Source organism: Columba livia, chromosome 13 (genome assembly GCF_036013475.1).
Source record: "Columba livia isolate bColLiv1 breed racing homer chromosome 13, bColLiv1.pat.W.v2, whole genome shotgun sequence".
NCBI lineage: Eukaryota > Metazoa > Chordata > Aves > Columbiformes > Columbidae > Columba > Columba livia.
This window is the reverse complement of record NC_088614.1, coordinates 16,820,349-16,839,114: the sequence shown is the minus strand read 5'-3', so window position 1 is coordinate 16,839,114 and position 18,766 is coordinate 16,820,349. Positions and strand designations below refer to the sequence as shown.

Here is an 18,766-nt window from a genome sequence, read left to right as displayed (position 1 = left end):
TCTTTTATAGAAGCTTGTATATTCTAATCATAGAAAAACCAAAGTGCAACAGCTGAGAGTATCAGAAGACCCATTTATTATCTCATTGGCATCATCTTTACTGCAAGATGTTCAGTTTTTGTTATTGTGCTTGTTTCTAAGCATTTAAGCTACGTTGTAGTGAAAACCTAGTGCTAATAAGATAACTAAACTTTTTCCATAAGAAATTAACTAATAAATAATAATTCCTTTATCAGAATATTATTTAATTTGTATTTTTTATCTAAGGTTATCATTGAAAAATCAAGTTACTACGGCTTTCACTGAAGCTTTGTACAAAAATTGTATAATTAGCAGAAACGGCAGTTCTGCTCACTTGAATAATACACCACAAATGTCCAACTGTAAACAGAAGCCAAATCTTATCAGTACCTGCATTCTACTTAGTTCAACGCTGAAGTACTTTACATAGGTCCAGGAATGTTTTCCCAGTCATTAATATCTGTCAAGAAATATTGCAGCGGAACCACACATTAAATCTTCTACCCAGAAGTTGACATTTCCATAGGCTTTCCATTTCAATTTACTTACTCTACCAATGTAAACTTTCCCTGCTACACGCAAGTTGGTGTTTTCTGTCAGAGATACATTTTTCTGCTCATACAGCACATTAAGTGCATGACAAAATATCTTACCTGTTTTAAACATTTCACTGATTGAGAGGAAACAAATTCAGACACAAAAACATTAACATTTATCAGTTTCTGACATAAAATACTCATTTTAGCAATACAGCCTTTTCTTACCAATGGTATAAAGCAAACTATACAAAGATTCAAACAGGAAGCCAAACTGAATGTTACATAAATGAAATGTCTAAGAACATTACATTTTACTGATAAAGATTTTTTTAAGCTATGCTAGCATTATTAAAAAGAAAACAAACACCACCTTATCGAATTACATGTGACTGAAATGTACAAAGCACAACAACTGGGCCATAAATGTTACCCTGAAAACCATGAGTCCAAGCCAATCTAAATTCTCTCAGGGCTCGTACTGTTGTGCCAATACCTCATGGTTAATCAAGCTGTTCTTTGACATTCTGCAACAAAATCCAAAATGCTCTTGAAAGATGTTATTGACTATCTTTGTTTTTTTTCTTGCCTCTGTAAAACAGAGATAAAAGAGACAAATGTTGACACAAAACGCTACACAATTTTAGAAAACATTTCAATATAAAATCACTTGCCACTAAACACTCCCACTCATTTCCAAAGGACAGCAGAAATGCTGCCCGCTCCATCCACACAGAGCATCGCTGTGTGAGGAGCGCACATTAAACATGGTGAAAACCACCAGAATTTTCACAAACCACCATCAAAAAAGATACCAAACAGAAAAAATACTAACTTCCTGATAAACGCAGGGATTAATTTAGGGTCCTTAACTGAAATCCCTGTTCTCTTTGTACCCTGTCAGGTGGCACTGTCACATTCAAAGGTTCTCTGATATTTTCCCAGCTTAGTTCTCCCTCCAAGCACAAGCCCACCTGAATTACCTCGGGGACCATTCTAATGCTCAGCGTGCATGGCATTGAACTGACACCAAGTACAGTCCCACGGGTTGCAAATTCTGATGGTCTGACTTTTTTTTGCAAGTCAGTTCAGGGGCAAAAGCTGAAAACCGAGCTGACCACATATATGATTAGTAGAAAATAAAATTAGGATTACTTGCAATTGTAACCTGTAGTATTTCTTGGCAAGATCAACATTTGTCCGTCCTTTCTGAAATGGATAAGACCACAAAATTAAATTCCAGTGATTACCCATTTTTTTTACTCCGCTACAAAGATAGTTAATTTCTTCAGTTGTGAAATCTTTTCGGGTTCTTCTCTTTTTTAAAGTTCTTGTCTTCATGTCCAGGGAACACATTTCATTGTTCCACAAATATGTATTTTTCTGCAATTAAAAATTATGTGAATTCAAATGCTATTGCATATTTGGAAGTAGCGTATTATTACTGATAATGCGATCTTATGTAATTCTGAAGAAATGATTGCTTTGTCAAGATAACAATGGTTCTTCAAGATTTCTTCACTGTCACCCGCTTACTGACATACAGTGTTTTTCCATGACCATTTCTGTCGTGCCTACATAGTTTATACCTTTAGTATGTTTTTTTCTTGAGGTTTCTGTTATGCTACGGAAATGTTACAAGTGCAGGAAAAAGCGTACCTCCATAGCCATTATTCAGAAAGAACTGTCAGTTGAAAAACACTTAACTCATTTCAGGGATAAATCAGTAGGACTGGAGTAGAATCTCTTTTCAAGAAGGTTCACTTTGCTACTGGGCTCCTGTTAAAGGTGACTTTAAAAGAACTTATGCAATTCATCATTATGTTATTTGAACATTTATAAATATGTGAGTGTATGATTAGGCTTTGCATAACTAACCTCACCCTTGTCAAGTGAATATATGCAATTTTCTTTTAAGCGCTGACATTCCTGGTTGCACATTTCTTTGACTCTTTGTCTCTTCAAGTTAGCATCTTGGGTTTTTTTGAAAGCTATGAAATTGTGAACAAGGAACCTCTTAGTTACTTGAAACTAACTGAAATCTACTGTAAAACTGAATATGGTGTTGTAAAGGAACATTTCTTCTAATGAACTTGAATATGTAAATATTGCTTTATTAGTAATACCTCGTTTTCATTCAATCTTGTTCTCATAATTGACATTAACACTTGAGGATTATTTATGCATCGGAAGCAACTGGCAAATAACAGGAATTAACTCAAACATCGGTAATACTATGACTGAAGGTACAGGAACACAGGTATTTAGCTTGTCAGCCGTTTCTCTCCAATAGCAAGCACAGGTGCTTTTCTAAATGCCCTGACCTAAATGCAAAACCTGATCTTTCAGTTATACTTACTAAAGAATTAATTTTCTGGTAATACTCACACTTTTTATACGTAGGTATCAAGTTATAGTTGTCAGTCAGCTTGGTATTTTTACTATGTTCATCTCTATTTGAAGTATTAGATTTATTTTTTCTAATTGGAGTCAAAAGAATACCTTAAAGAAACCCAAAGAATAAATATTATGCGTCTTTCTTAAAAATAAATATAAAAAACCGCACACAAAACACAGGTAGTGTTTTAGGAATTAAAATTTAAGAGAGAACCATCTTTTGAGCCATACTACTATCCGGTCTTGGATGAAAGACTTGAAAATTCAGTTTACTTCAGAAAATGTCTACTTGCTACTAGTGTAATGAGCTCTTGAGATTAAATAAAGCGGTTTGTTCTGGTTTGGTTTTTTAAAAACATGAGAAGACCTCCATAGCTACCATAGCCAAATTAATTAATTTCTGAATCTGGAGGGGAAAAGACAATTTAAAAAAATCTACTAGCTTTTACTAGTTGATGAATGTAGTAAAGTATGGCTGTAGTTGGAGCTCTGCAGGAGGTACCCACAGACACCATATTCTGAAGAAAATTCCTTGTGAATTATGTAAAAAAAAAAAAAATATATATATACATATATATATATGCAGAGTAAGAAAAAAATTATAACCATTAACTTTTTTGCCATAGTACAGAATAAAATACTGTAAAAGATATGTACTCTGCTATTTACCAATGGACAGTTGTGCATTATAAGGAATACCAGATTTCACGGGCAACTGATGGTTCAGAGAGTTCCTAAAGGGCACTGCAGAAAGTGACAGATCTTATATTCACTTTTCCATCTCTACCTTAAGAATAAGATGCTAATAACATCTTATTCAATACCACGTAATACAGGACAGGTAGACAGATCTCCTGTAGTTAATTTTCTGTTTTCAGTTACTTGCTCTAGTATTGTTGTATATGTTAAGGTTTACCCTTTAGCTGTTTAGCACATGGAGACCCAAGTCCTTAGCAGAGCTCCAAGCAGGAACACAAACAGGTATCATAGGATAACACGGCTGTAACTGTGTAATAGAGTGATGCTGAATCCAGGAACAGGCAACTGTACCGTTTTCTGATCCCAACTATACCTCTTCATTTTAAAAATTAATGCCACAAAACTGAAAAATACCAGATGGCATGGAAGTAACCCTGACAGGATTCAAAGTAGTATCTACAAAGAAAGCACCAGATAACTTCATTGTGAGGTAATGTGCACAACACAATTTTGTGATTATAGAATATGCATTTTCTGGCCTATTAATACACAGATTTTTCACAGAATCCACAGGAAAAAAACCCAAACATAATTCCCTATCTACAGCATCCCATGGTAAAGTCCTGCTAAAGAACTTCTTAAACAGTAAGGCTTTTTGCATTCATTTCCAAACCGAGCCCTTACTTTGGAAACTATCCTTTTTGCTCCTAAAAGTTGCTATTTCTGTATGCAGTCTGTCTTTCTTCACTGGGGTCAGCACCATTTCTGGAAAATATAACATGGACATCAGTACAAATGATATTAAGCAGTAACTGTTTACTTTTCAAAATGCCTCCTTTAAACAAGAAAAAATATAGGATGCGCTTTTAACTCATCAAGAATTATAAGGCTCTTACATCCATAAGCATGCAATATTAGAATAAAATGACCGTGTTATGATGTCATAGATCCATTCACATATATTTCAACTTAATATATTCCCTTCTATTATTATAGTACTTGACTAGCTCTGGTAAACAGGACAGAGCCTCATCAAAGCCCACAATGAGGATACATCACTACTGCGAAGAAATACACAAGATCCTCAAAACAAAAGTGGCTAGTTCTGATCTCATTTACTACAAATCATTAGTAAATTAAACTGAGTGTATTTACAAGAGCAGGACAATCAGATTTACATCAAATAAAGTTCAGAATTTTAAATGCAATTTAAAACAGTAGTTACAACTACAAAAAATATCAGAATTACTCTCATAAGTTGCATATCTACTGTTGTTGCAAACAGCCAATTTGCGAAGTTCCTTTTTATATCTTTCTTCAGCTTCCAGAATGACTTTGTGATGGTCACACTGGTATGGACAACTTTGCAACACCTTGGTAAAGGTTCTGCTATTGAAGGGCAGTCCTGCTGTACAACCTGGAAAAAAAAAAGGGATATTTCAAGCACGACTGATAAAGCACCTACCATAAAGTCCAACATTTTCTTTTGCTCGCTATGATAAACGATTTGACCTCCAGTTTTCCAAATACACATCTCAAAAGAGGTCACACTTCTCATAGGTCTTAAAATTTCTGTAAAGTCAGTTCACTTACTGCATTGCTGTCTCATTAAGCCTTCTTTCATGGACTCGGGAAAGAAAGACCTAAGATAATATTTACCTAAACACCTTAAATTTGCCATCTTATGGGATGCAGATGTAGCTGAAGTAGATTTTTCTTCCTTGGTTATCTCTGGGTAGAATGCATGCTGATCTAAATTAGGAAGGAAATGAAACCAGAAAGAAAATACAATCTGTCTTTTGCCATGGCAATCATGCATCAGGATACCATTTAAATGGATCACATTTACATTTTTGTAAATCCAAATTAATTACATTTAATTCAGTACTTTTTCATCACTCTCCCAAAGCATATTACTTCAATTTGAACACAGCAAAATATCTTTATAAACTTAAATTGCTTAACTATGTTCTATAGACTTCATTCCTATTTGGAATCAGATGCTGAAAAATGTGATGTACTGGAATATTATTTATTCTCCAATTAAATAGGTACAACCTAGAGATCAGCTTCGTTACCTGCAGGGCTACCATTCTGGTAAATATTAACCTAATGAATAAGCATAAATTTTATAAATCAACAGGAAACTAAACTTGATTGAACAGATCCCAATTCTGAAATAAGTATATCAGATGGAGAAGATCAATGCAAATCTGAAAAACTTTTATCTTAAACATATGTTCGACATGCAGGAATAGCTCCAGGCCAAAGTCCTTCTCACAGGTAGGCTCTATCCTCAGTCTTACAAGTACAGAATAAAACCAGCATCCTTACACATTTTTTGTTAATGGCTTTCACTGTTCGGTACGGATTGTATTCAGACTAAACTTAAAACATCTGTCTCTTATACATTCATTTGAATAGCTAAACTAAAAAAAAAAAAAGCTAACATATGTCTTAGAAGAGAAGTAGAATAACTATTCTTCTAGTAAAATTGTATATGATAAAGAATTCCAAACCAATGCAAATAAAGGATATTATACATAATGTACTCTATAATCTAATAATATATAACATCGGATAAAAAGCAGTGGTAATAGTAGACAAAACTAATTAAAATCTCAGTAAGAACAAAATTATTCAAGAAAGGAGCATGCTTAGCTATTTGTACCTGATGTGCATGTCTGCTTCATATTTTTAGCAATCTCTGCTGGTTGATTAAATGTGTGTTCGCTGGGAAGATCAAAATGTGAACAATTAAAAAAAAAAATAATCAAACTTCATAACATACATTTACCTGTAGAATGACTACACACATTCCAAAGGCAAAATAAGGAGCACATTAAATATGTAAAACATACAAAAAAATAATTTGATTATCCCAAGCTACTGGGCTCGTGGTATCCAGCATGTAATCACTGTGTGATAGGAATCCGTTTACCAGAGATCTGTGATGAGCATTCCCTGCTGTGCTCTTCAGCACATCTGTGCCAGCATTTGCAATGCAGTGCTTTCAGGGGATGCTGGTTTCCAGAATCATTTGCAATGCTGGTTCACATAAGGATTACTCAGCGCACCTAAAACCTTCACAAAGTCTTCAAAATAGTTTAGCTTTCACCAGATGTAGCAATTGTTCTCAAAGGTAACCAATTTTACTTTTTTCTTATACTGATTGACTTTTTCGCAACCGACATGCTCCTATGATATGGTGATCATGCATTTTTCTGCGTCCTTGACTACCTCCAACTGCTGCAGGAGCAAGGAGCCTCATGCATAGTTATGCTTTGGTAACCACTGTTTTCACACAAATACGTATGCAAGGAGAGCACTCCCCACTCCAAATTAGTTCCTTAACAGTTTTGTGCTTCAGAGATCAGAACAACAAATAAAGAAGCTGGGTGAAATTCAGCAGCAAAGCAAAATTTACCTCAATGTACCACAGAAAATATCCTAGGCTTTTGATAATTTCTGCAGTAGTTGCACAATAAAAATGTGGAGTTCAAAAAAAGGAGAAACATAGTTTTGTTCACATTCTCTCATTGCCTGCCTTGAGGGATATTCCAGATATAAACTCAAGATAATGGAATCTGTATTTATTCTCACAAGTTGCCTATAATCAATTTTTTGTTTATCAATAGGAAAGACAGTCATAAGCAGGGAAAAAAAAAAAAAAGAAAATAAGTATTCACGTGAGCGCAACGAGCAAGAGAACAGTAAATGACTAAACAAGATGCTTTTTCTTCCCATGCAGGGAAGCAATCGAACACGAGGGGAAAAAAAGTGGGCAGAGAGTTTTCCTAAGTTTGTTGGCATTCCAATTTCAATTTTTTTGTGGAGCAGTTCCGTAAGTGCTGTTTTCCTAGTAAGTGCATACCACAGATGTGTCTGTGGTTTCAGGCAAACAAGTGGGTCCAACCTTGATCCATTGAACCAGTGAGAATTGAGGCAAAAACTACAGATGCTTTTCAACACTATGTTGAAGGTGTTAGAGCACGGCTCTCTATACAATCTGACAGAAGCCCGCCATTCAGAGATAAAGATCAGAAGCTTTTATTACTACAATGCCCACAATCTTTGATCTGTTTTGTCAAAAACACCTACAGAATACTCTCTAGTGAGCCACTGAAAGCCTATGCCTTTTCACCAGCAGAAAAACACATGATTAGTAACAGATAATTTGAAAGGCTAACATTCCATTTGGAAATTACTAAAGAAAAGCTACTTAGTATTTCTGCTTAGGTGTAAGATACTTACCTCACCTGAGGAACAGACTGATTTTCGACACAAGCAGTTTTTTCATTTATACCGTGCCTCTGAAGTACTATGCCTGTTTGCAGTTCATTAAGTGAATGTGGTATATTACTCTGCTCATTTTGTCTAGTAGAAGCATTGACTGGGTCCACAGTGCTCACTATTCCATTTTTCAGTGGAGAAGATGGAGCAAGAACATGATCATCCAACCTAGAGGTCAATGGTGGACAATGTACTTCTTTATGTGTTCTTTCTATGTAAATTTTTGGATCAGCAGGATTCACTTCATAGTATTTTGATGCTTCAGTATTGGCTTCTGAAGACCTGTCTACCAATACTCTTCCTTGCACTCTCTCCTGTATCAAAAAATACTAGTTAGCAACTACACAAGCTCTTTAAAAATAGGAAATAAATCTAGCAACAAGACTAAGTAAAATAGTAAAATAGACCACTCTAACTCTGAAGGTAAAACAAATTCCAGAGAAGCTTCAAAACCCCCTGATCTAAAGCAAACAAGACAGCAATGCTGCTGAAGGTGTTCAAGGGGTAGTTACTACGTGACGATTCCAGGCTGAAGCAATGGATTTCTTACCATACAAGGCACTTAGAGAAAGGAAAAGATTAAATTAACTTAGATCCAGCTAAATAACTCAAAAACTTGCTGTTCCACACCCAGAGTTACTAAGTAGCTATACAGCACAAGGAAAACAGGAAACAATTTTATTTCAGTTTATATTCACATTTGTTCATTATCATCTTTCCCATCACAGCTGTACAATAACGGGAATTTCATGCATACAAATATTAAAATTATTGGTTCAAATGACTGGCAAATTAAAACCAAATCCAACTCTTGTTTCTCCAACCTAAGTGATCTCAATTTTGTAGAAAATCTGGGTTTACAATAAACTAAAATGCTTCATAGAAATACAGATGCCTGCATTCTTTGATTGCCCTGCATACTTGCAACTTTGTATGATACACAGTAATGGTAAAAGTTGCAGGTCATAGTTTCACACATATCCAATGTTTTCCTCACTTTTCCAGCTCACACTGACATTATCTTAAGGGTTTACTATCTATTTCTCCCTAAACTCCACAAAGATTTGCTTAAGTTTGATCCTACTTTAGTAAATAGGCCCACCTTATTATGCTCTTTTTCAATCAACTGTATTCTGTGTAAAATTTCTTTGGCTTTCTTCCAGTAGTCTTGCATACTTCTTTTTCTGACTCGCACTTCCAACTCTTCTGCATTGTCCATGTTTAATGAATTATCATTTATTTGCAGGGACAACTGTTCAGCTTTATAGAATATAAATCAAAATTAATATTGCAAATTCTACCAATTAACATGCTAATAAGTATTTATTATATTTTAGCATGCTGAGGGATGGCCCAAATAATTTAATGCAAAATATAACCTCTTAGTAATTTTGTATTACTGTTAATTGAAATTTACATATAAACGTTAATACACTTCTAATATAAACTACAGTTACAAGAGGTGAGCTTGCAATTGTAGTTACTATAAGCTGTTCACACAATGATGCTGTGCTCTAAAATGTTACTTTATCGTGGACTTAATATGAACTTTATAGGTCCCTTACAAGTGTGGGTCTGGTTACTTTTTTTAAAAAACAACTCCATATTAATGGACAGTGAAAATCACCACACACCTCCAATCTTAAACAAAACTCTCAGTTAAGTTTTCAGTACAAAAACACAGACACATGCTTTTTACTAATTATCAATTGCATAATACCTTTCATGCTTTAGAGACTAAAGGACAAGGTGTCCTTCTGTTTCATTGGTAGTATTATACTGTTAATTAAAACAAAACAAACAAACGAGACACTTCAAAACACACTCTACTTTGAAAATAAACATCAAGGTTTTTTAATATTGCAAAATAATTGTATTCATAGTGATTTCGGGTTTGATTATCTACTGGTTTCATCTCTATGTACAACGGCACACACCCAGGAATAGAGTGCCAACTAAGTCTTAAATGACAATGTTAATATCTTGCATATGATTTATAGATGGGAAAGCTTTTAAGAACTGGGCCTCAGTTTATTGGATTCACAAATGCATTATTGCAACATTGTTAATTTTTACTTCTATTTTTTCTACTTAAATCCCATAATCAGTCCATGGTGACCAATACACAACTTTTCTGCAGAATACAAACATCTCTTGGAGTACACAGAATAACAAAGCCACGACAGGTAAAATTATTTCGAAAGTCAACAGAACTTAAAGATGGAAGTAATCTCTGTAATTTTTAAAGCAGTAACAGTAAGCTTACTCATTTGTTTGCAGTTTTGCAGCACAAAAGTAGCAGCTTTGTTTAGTTCTTCATCCTGAGACTCAGTTAATACCTGAATCATAAGTGGAAGACCATTGTTCTGGAGCAGTTCACACTGGTTTTCTTCTAAAATAGGACATTGTAAAGAAAAAAAAGTGTTATATTTTCACCACATATGCTTGGGAAAGCCCTGAGGAGCCTAGCAAAACATTTCAGGGTTACCTTCTGGTTATGCTACTTCAAAAACAATACTGTTACATAGCTTTTTTTAAAAAAAATTAATAGCTATGTAAAGTGGACAGAAGCTGTATATCTCAAGGGCCATTAAAAACAGAGCTCAAAAAGATTTATTTGGTATATGTACTGTAGTAGTTTTCAGGTCTGGATGAATTTTCCCCTGAGATACCTAAGCCCAGCTCTGAATTCTTGCATAATAGTCTACTACTTCTAAGCTCTTGAAGATGCTATCTGTTAACAGGTTTTAAAATTTAAAAATGAAACATTATAGCAAACATCCTTTTCTGAGTATTAATATTACATCTCATTAATGTTTACAGATATATAAAGGGTGAGTGTCAGGAGAACGGAACCAGGCTCTTCTCGGTGACAACCAATGATAGGACAAGGGATATGGGTTCAAACTGGAACACAAAAGGTTCGACTTAAACTTAGGAAGAAACTTCTCCCCAGTGAGGGTGGCAGAGCCTGGCCCAGGCTGCCCAGGGAGGTTGTGGAGTCTCCTTCTCTGCAGACATTCCAACCCGCCTGGACACCTTCCTGTGTAACCTCATCTGGGTGTTCCTGCTCCATGGGGGGATTGCACTGCATGAGCTTTCCAGGGCCCTTCCAATTCCTGACATTCTGTGATTCTGTGAATAGAACTTTCCCTCATGTTCCCATCTTGATGAAATGACATCATTGAAGTAATGTATGAGAACTTAGCAGAAACTGACAGGAAAAAATAAAAAAAAAGATCTTACCACAAACTTCAGTACAGTGTCCAATTGTTAGAATAATACTGATTTTTTCTCCTGTATCCAGAGTGTCATTGGACAGCAGCTTCAGTAGCTCTGACACAGTGTGATACTTTGTCAAGACAACACCCATAGCAGCTATTATGTTAAAAATAATTTGGAGAAAAATAAACTAGACAGAATGCAGGCATCATCCAAGCATAAAACACTGTTTTTCCAGGGAACTCTACAGACCCCTGCAAGCTTTGGACCTGCACAGTCCTTCTCTCTCATTTTAACAATTCAAATTGTGACATCCCCGCCAGTGCAGTAATTCTGCCCGTGCTGCTCCCCAAATCCAACACTGCCCTTTCTCCCCTATCGTGCTGTATAAAGATGTGGTAGAAGATCAGATAAACAAGGGCTTTGCAACGTGCAAGTTTTGTAGACCTCTGCTGAGTTTCTCCATATCCTTTATCAGCTCCAGAACAGAGCAAGAAAGAGTAGAAAAAGGTTTGACACATGGACTATCTGCCGCAAACACAGACAAGAAATTTTCTGGTAGAGGGCAATCTTTTTCTGGAACTGGGAACACCACTGCTAGTAATTACATGCTGAAACCTAACCCTGTCACATAACAACTTTTCTGAAACTAGGCTCAAAACCAGTGCAGGTATACAGTTCTAAACTTCTTTGAACTTCTGGTAGCGAGCACTTATGGCAGTAGCATCATATAAAATAATCATGGCCAGCACCACTGGCTCATCAGGCTCACAGGTTTCTCAAAATCTTCTGACGGAATATACAAAGAGCTCATTAGGACAGGACTATACAGAGAGTAAATCAGGGTGAAGACGTGTTATACAGATATATCACATTTTCAGCTCCATGACCCAGTTACTAGAGCTTACAGAACTTATTAGCTCACACATAGGTTTACAGAAACACAAGTATTAAATTCCAGATCCAAGCTGACTGCCATAGCCAGTTCTCAGCTTTACTTACACAAAACTAGCTCCGGGATCTTACTTTTCATTTTCAGTATAGGTTAAGTTTCACTATGTTTATTTAACCAACCTCAGATGAACTGAATCATTCCCCACAGACATGTTTGAATTTTAAAGAATCTGTAATATAAACTGGTACGGATATAACTTAATCGCCTTTTAGCATCCACTCATAGCACTTTTCTACCAAAATGAGACTTTAAAAACTGCATTTTAAAATTACCATATGTAAAAAATGGTAGCAGGGTTTTCACTCACAGTCGTTAGCAATGCAGGCATCCAGAGTCTTTGTTACTACTACTGCAAGTTTTGTGCTAGAGTGACTCATACAGGAATCATGCATCAGCTTGATGAGAACTTTAGCTAACGTATCCAGTCCTCCAACAGAAACAAAATATTTCTGCACATATGCTTAGTGGGGAAAAAAAAAAAAAAAGAAAATGTGTCTTAAATAATACAAGTTTCAAATTGTTTTAGCATTTTATCAATTCGGGTCATCACAATTTTTCTGTGCGTGTATTAATCATTACCTTTCCACCCATACAACAGAAATGAAGGTGGATATATATATAAATCTCAAGAAATATAGTCATCGCCTTTAAAAATAGTTACAGGAAACACATGGCCCTAAAATATGCATACAAACAGCAAGCATTATGCCTGAATTTTACCTAAGTTATGGTTTTCAGAGATGTAATAATGACTTATATTTGTAAAATACTTCTAATCAAAATAGCTTCCAAACAGTTTTTACTGACTTTACTAAATGCAGCCAGTTTGTAGCGATTTGTGGACTTAAGCACAATGCAGCGCAAGTAAAGATCGTGGAATTTAGTTTTCAGAGTAAAAGCGGGAAGAACAGCAAAAGAATTTGTAAAGATTAACAAAAATAAATCAAACATTTAACAGTTGAATTAACTTTACTTTCGGAAAAGAAAAACTATTTAAAGCTTGAGCTGCACTTACAGTTATTTGCAACTGTGAGACCAACAAATGAACAAATAGGACGAACTATCTCAGGTTCTGTGCAACTTTCGAGCCACTCTTTGGCATACGGAAAGACTGAACAGCAAATATTTTGATTATCTTCTGGAAAAATAAAAACAAATAAACCCAAATCAAAATCTGAAATGTCAGTTGAACAGTAAAAATGAAAACTAACTGTTGCCACCTTGGAAAAATACTTTAAACTTTCTCCACAATTTTAACAGCAACACTTACCATTCTGAGGGTTGTTAACACAGGCACAGAGAGTACTGCAGACTGAAGACCACAGCTGATAGCACTGATTAGTATTTTCATCTGACAGATTCATCTCAGATGTGGAAAGAGTTGTTCTGTTAAGAACAATGCAAACCAGTCCCAAACCGGCAAGCAAATATAAGTCTCAAATAGTCTACAATTTTTCTGTTTGAATTGCAACTGTTTGTTTACCTGAATAACTGTAGCAGAAGACCAATGCAGCCTGTATCTCTGACATAGGTTTGCCCACTTTCTAAAAAAGAACATATACAAGACTCCAAAGACACATGCAACTTGAGACAAAATTCTTAATGTCACATTTAATTTACATATGTGCATTCTATTTCCACTTCCTAAGCATATATGGTCCACAAACACAAAACAAAAATCACAGCAACAATTTGGCAAAAATGTTCCATTTCTTTCTATGTCTATTTTTTTCTATACATTGTCAGAAACTACTGGTTTGCATTTTTTTTTCTTAACTATGATTTCAGTTTTTGGACTACAACACTTTCTGCTATTTAAGGAAATCCCAGTAAGCAACGATCTACTTACGCACTTCAGGTTCAGTTACATCAACCATCCATCTTTATAAATTAAATTTACCAAAACATTAGTTACTGAATTAGTTACAAATGTCTGTACTGCAGATTGGCAGATAGAAAAAAAAAAAGGAGTTATAAAACAGAAAAAAAACACAACTTACTATTATTTGAAACCAGTACTAAGATGACATAGACAGACATTCTTTTCAAGTTCACACCAGAATCCTTATTAACTAAAAATAAAATGAGGTCTTCAAACAATGCAGAAGTACACAAGGTTTGTTGACAATAAACTGAAACCAGAAAATAAAAACCATTAAGTCCTAAAGCAAGCCATTCAAAATTCTAAATTATTTTTGTAATATAGTAACTACAGTCTCAGTTGCATCCAGCATGCGGTGAGTGGAGACAGAATACCGCTATAAAGTGACTGAGGGCTTCCTCCCGTAGTTAGTTTTAATGCAATCAGGACCTTGGCAAACTTTGGAACAATCCACGAGTCACTGAACGCTTGCTGAGGAAGAGTGGTGCAGCTGACAGGTATCATACAGACATGCTGCCTGCACCAATCAACAAGGTATTTCTCCAAATCTGGGGACAGACAAGTGAAATGGTAGCAACTTCATCAGCTCGAGTCATGGGCAGTAATCTTGTAATCTGATTTTTTGAGACCAAAAAAGTAACAGAGACAAAGCACAAGCAATAACATGGGATCATAACTGTCTCATAACAGACAAATAATATTACTTATCATTACCATTACTCTCTATTATAATTCCTAAGGTAAACAAAGCCGCTTCCTTCACTATGCAATGAACACTTGACTTTGCAAGATCATTTATAAACATCAAACCACCAATTTCTCGAAAATATTCACTTGCTTCACCTACAACAGAAAAAATGAACAAAAATTAAACTTTTGCTTTTGTTTCCCCGTAAAATGAAAATGGTCCGAGATCCTATAACTTCTCAAGCCTTACATCCTTTAGATATTTTTTACAGTGACAACCAGATTCTTAGCATTTATTGTGATCATAAAATTGCGTTGCTTCTAATGAAAAATGCTTCTTACTGTTTTGTTGACAAATTGAATAAATAGTGATCAAAGCCTCTTTCTGAGATGCAGGGCAGTCCATCTGATATTTAAGGCATTCAAGCAGTAAGTTCAGATCTGTTTTCATATCTAAGAGCAAACACAAAAAAACTTCATGCAAATTGTTATATTTTCTTTATACTGATCCATTTAGCACTACAATAAATTTGACCAAAAATGTAGTACGTATACACTTTTTAAAGAAAAAAAATACAGTGAGCAAAACAGAGCTACACTACTTCTATCCATCTATAAATGACAAACACACCTAATATAAAGATATTCTTCTCCATAGTATGTTATTTGAGCATGATTCCTTTGCTAAAGTAACAGCTCCCTTTTAATATTTCTGGCCTTTAACTATCAGTAACTGTTAGTAAATGTGATGTAAACTACTGAATATTGAAGTCACAACTGCAAGGTATAATACATTAAATGTATTTACGTTAAAATCTAGAACCATAGAAATATTCAGAGTGAAAATGCAAATGAAAATCTACAAAGTGAATTGAGAAAGAATCCAACAAAGCAAGGCTTGCTATATGATATTTAGTTACAGTAGACTTAATCACCACACCATCTAGAATCTTTAATAAGTTGTCAGGTTAGTAAGCTAACGCAAAGCATCTTCTGGGCACCTACATACAACTCTAGGTAGGTAAACCACTTTGCAAATCTGTTTCTTAGTCTCTTGGGTATAATAAAAAGACTTACTTCCTAATTATTTGCAACAGTAACAGCAGATATTGTGTATTTTAAACACTTGCAAGATTTGGCATTAGATTTGCCCTTACCACACTGGTTTTTCTGCACCTTCTGATTTTCCATTTTTGGTTGTATCCCTGTTCTTGTTCTACAATGGCAAGGAAAAAGTGCTTTATTTTCTGTTTAGATTAGCAGTGTTTGTAATATCATACGCAGTATAAATTAAATCATTTTTCTTAAAATACACCCCTTTTTTTTTTGGTTTTACACTATCATTTGACACACAGTTTAATATGCTCTCGAATGGCAAAGATTTCCTTTGGAAATACAGTATTTTTATAGTAACACTGCATTTGTAACTATTTTGTTATTGTGTTTTGAAAGTTAACATTTTGCAAAAATCAGGTGATTCCATGTTACTATCGTGGGGCACAGAAAACACCCATCAATGAAAATATACCAATCTCTGTGTCATTTATCACAACAAATCTGACCCAATTTTCCCTACAACAGGTTGCCAACTTTGTCATAAGCCAACAAGTGGCAGTAAGGCCACCAAGTAATGTTATGTAGACGATCAAGTGTGTCTGACATCCACTATAAAACATTCATTCTACTACAGCTACTCAGTGAGCCACTAAAACATAATTATGTTGTTTGATCAGAATTGATCAAAACCAAAGACAATGAGCATAAATGGAGACATTCTTTCTTAAAGTAAGAATTTATTTTTGTTCACCAAAGAAATCACATTACATGAACCATGTGAACCAGAAAACCCCACAGCACTGATTCTGCATAAACCTCATGTGCCAGCGTCCGAGTTAGTCAAGCAGTACTGACAGGGAAATTCAGGTTTGGCAGCAGACAGACAGTCCCTTGGAGAGGAAATCTGAAAAGAGTTTATCTTCCTTTGCCCTTTCAGAAATGATAATGTATATGCATTTTGTCTTGTTGCAAATTTAGACCTGCCACAATAGCAGAAAAGTTTCAGGTCTTCCTCACATCTTTTTACCCCTACTGGTAGCACCCTACTAGACTAAGAGAAAACAAGAACTACCCACATATTCCTTAACAAAAGAAAGGCTGTAAAATGAGCTCGCTTTGGAGCTCATTTCAAAGTTTAATTAAATACACATTTCTACAATTAAGGAACCTTAAATATAAGCAGCACAAGTTTTTTTTTTAATGCTACAGAAAGATAGGTCTTGACCCCAACCAGGTCTTTTTTTGCAACAAACAGAAGGCACACAAAATCGTATTTATAAGACAGCAGACATTAAAATGCAAATAGCTCTATTCTGATGTTGCATCAAAGGGCAAAGATGAAAAGATAAATTACAGGATTTGCTACAGACTTCTGGTAAGCATTGCCTATAAATTACATTACCTCTTCCCCGTCAGTTATGGGAAACAACCTAGTAACATCTCCTCAAACTTCAAAACTACACTCTTAAAAAAGTGGACATATGGATGTGTTTGCTCAGCAGCATTAGAGCACAGAGCCTGAATGTTCAGACAGATGGACGCAGGAGGTTGTGGAGCTCAGGAGGCTGACGGGAAGGTGCCCGGTCAGGGCCGGGACTACCGGACTCAGCCCCGTGAGGACACACCGGGGTAGAAACCGTCAGTCTCAGGGGTATTTGTTCTTTTTAAAATCCAATGGTCAAATCCTGTGCGTCAGAAGTTTGGGTTGCTGGTGTCCTATTGAAACAAAAACAGCAGCAGCTGAGGGTGCAACTGCTGACTTGAGAAACGCTGCTCAGTCTAACAGGCCTTTGAAGTCTTCCCGTGCTATTTCAGTGTTCATCCCATCCCGCCGCCCTCTCCAATGAGCCATGTATCATTTATAGCTCATTATTACAGTTAGGCTTTGAAGTAGAAGTCTTAAGAAGTACTCCGGATGATCCCAAATATAAAAAGGGAAGAATACATAAAAGATTTAAAAATAAAAAAAGGCCAACAGTTTCAAGATGAAACGGCAAAATCCTCCTTCTGCCAGCTTCTGGGAGGGGTGTGCAACATCAAGAGGATGGGAAATAGGGCACGGATTACCTGTCAGTCTGGCAGCGGGAGTGGTTCAGCTCAGCCGCGAAGGACCACGGGGGCAACCCCTGGTGCGCCCGGCCGGCACCGCCGTACCGGGTCAGCACCGCGGTGGCGGGTCAGCCGCACCGCCGTACCGGGCCAGCACCGCCGTACCGGGTCAGCACCGCGGTGGCGGGTCAGCCGCACCGCCGTACCGGGTCAGCACCGCCGTACCGGGTCAGCACCGCGGTGGCGGGTCAGCCGCACCGCCGTACCGGGTCAGCACCGCCGCACCGGGTCAGCACCGCCGCACCGGGTCAGCCGCAGCGCCGTACCGGGTCAGCACCGCCGTACCGGGTCACCCCGCGGCCCGGGCCCTGAGGAGAAGGCCCCTCCGCGCAGCCGCCCTCAGCCACGCGCCTTTCCCGCCCCGCCGCGGCGCGCGCGGCCGCTCGCGCTTGCCGGCCCCTCAGCAGCAGCCGCGGCGGCGCGGGGAGCGGCGGCCCCTCGGGCACGGAGGCGCCGCAGCCGCGGTCCGCCCGGGCTCCGGGAGACAGACAGAGCCTTCGGCCGCATCGAGCGCTGTCTGACACCTGGCGTGGCTCCAGCCCCAGGCCAGGGGGAAACGTTTTGGTTTTCAATGCAGCTCAGTTTCCGCTCCCCCTATTTTGGATATGATGGCAGCACAACACACATTGTGCCAGCACCTGACAGGTACCAGTCACAACGGGTACAGGGAAGAGAATCCTTCACTGGATCCATACAGCTGAAAGAACCAGGCTTTCAGGAACATGATCCCTTTCCCCCATGTCCTTGAACTCAATAAAAGGGATTACAGCTTTCCCCAGCTCTCCTCACAGTTATATCCTCAGACCAAAGTCACATTGGCCTTCTCTAACCTAACTGAAAAGCAGCTGTTGTGAAGAAGTTCAGCTCTACTGCAAACCAGGCGAGTCCATCTGTAAACACAACTCACCC

General features: G+C 37.1%; 1 protein-coding gene across 7 annotated transcripts; it reads right to left on the bottom strand.

Annotated features, from left to right (window-relative positions):
• Positions 1-53: 53 nt before the first annotated feature.
• Positions 54-18,684, bottom strand: TERB1 (telomere repeat binding bouquet formation protein 1). 7 transcript variants are annotated; one of them, XM_021282048.2, is made up of 21 exons: positions 17,816-18,684; positions 15,850-15,908; positions 15,035-15,145; positions 14,720-14,848; positions 14,124-14,255; positions 13,607-13,667; positions 13,394-13,509; positions 13,139-13,261; positions 12,431-12,583; positions 11,193-11,324; positions 10,213-10,338; positions 9,049-9,206; positions 7,908-8,260; positions 6,325-6,386; positions 5,313-5,405; positions 4,903-5,070; positions 4,338-4,418; positions 2,946-3,059; positions 2,436-2,548; positions 1,713-1,940; positions 54-1,148 (listed from the first exon to the last, which is right to left on the bottom strand). In XM_021282048.2, exons 2-21 carry the CDS (start codon positions 15,881-15,883, stop codon positions 1,125-1,127), a joined length of 2,511 nt encoding a protein of 836 aa, XP_021137723.1. In that variant the 5' UTR covers positions 15,884-15,908; positions 17,816-18,684; the 3' UTR covers positions 54-1,124. The 7 variants fall into 7 exon arrangements, 6 of the variants coding, with proteins under 6 accessions (XP_021137723.1, XP_021137722.1, XP_021137729.1 ...); XM_021282047.2 differs by having other exon boundaries at positions 1,808-1,940; XM_021282054.2 differs by having other exon boundaries at positions 1,713-1,766.
• Positions 18,685-18,766: the final 82 nt, after the last annotated feature.

Excerpts from the sequence above, each read along its gene's own strand:
- TERB1 (XM_021282047.2), bottom strand. The coding sequence starts at position 15,883 with ATGGAAAATCAGAAGGTGCAGAAAAACCAGTGTG. Across the intron at positions 13,510-13,606 it reads CTTCTGCTACAGTTATTCAG|AACAACTCTTTCCACATCTG; the intron begins GTAAACAAACAG and ends TGTTCTTAACAG. Across the intron at positions 10,339-11,192 it reads ACACTGTACTGAAGTTTGTG|AAGAAAACCAGTGTGAACTG; the intron begins GTAAGATCTTTT and ends GTCCTATTTTAG.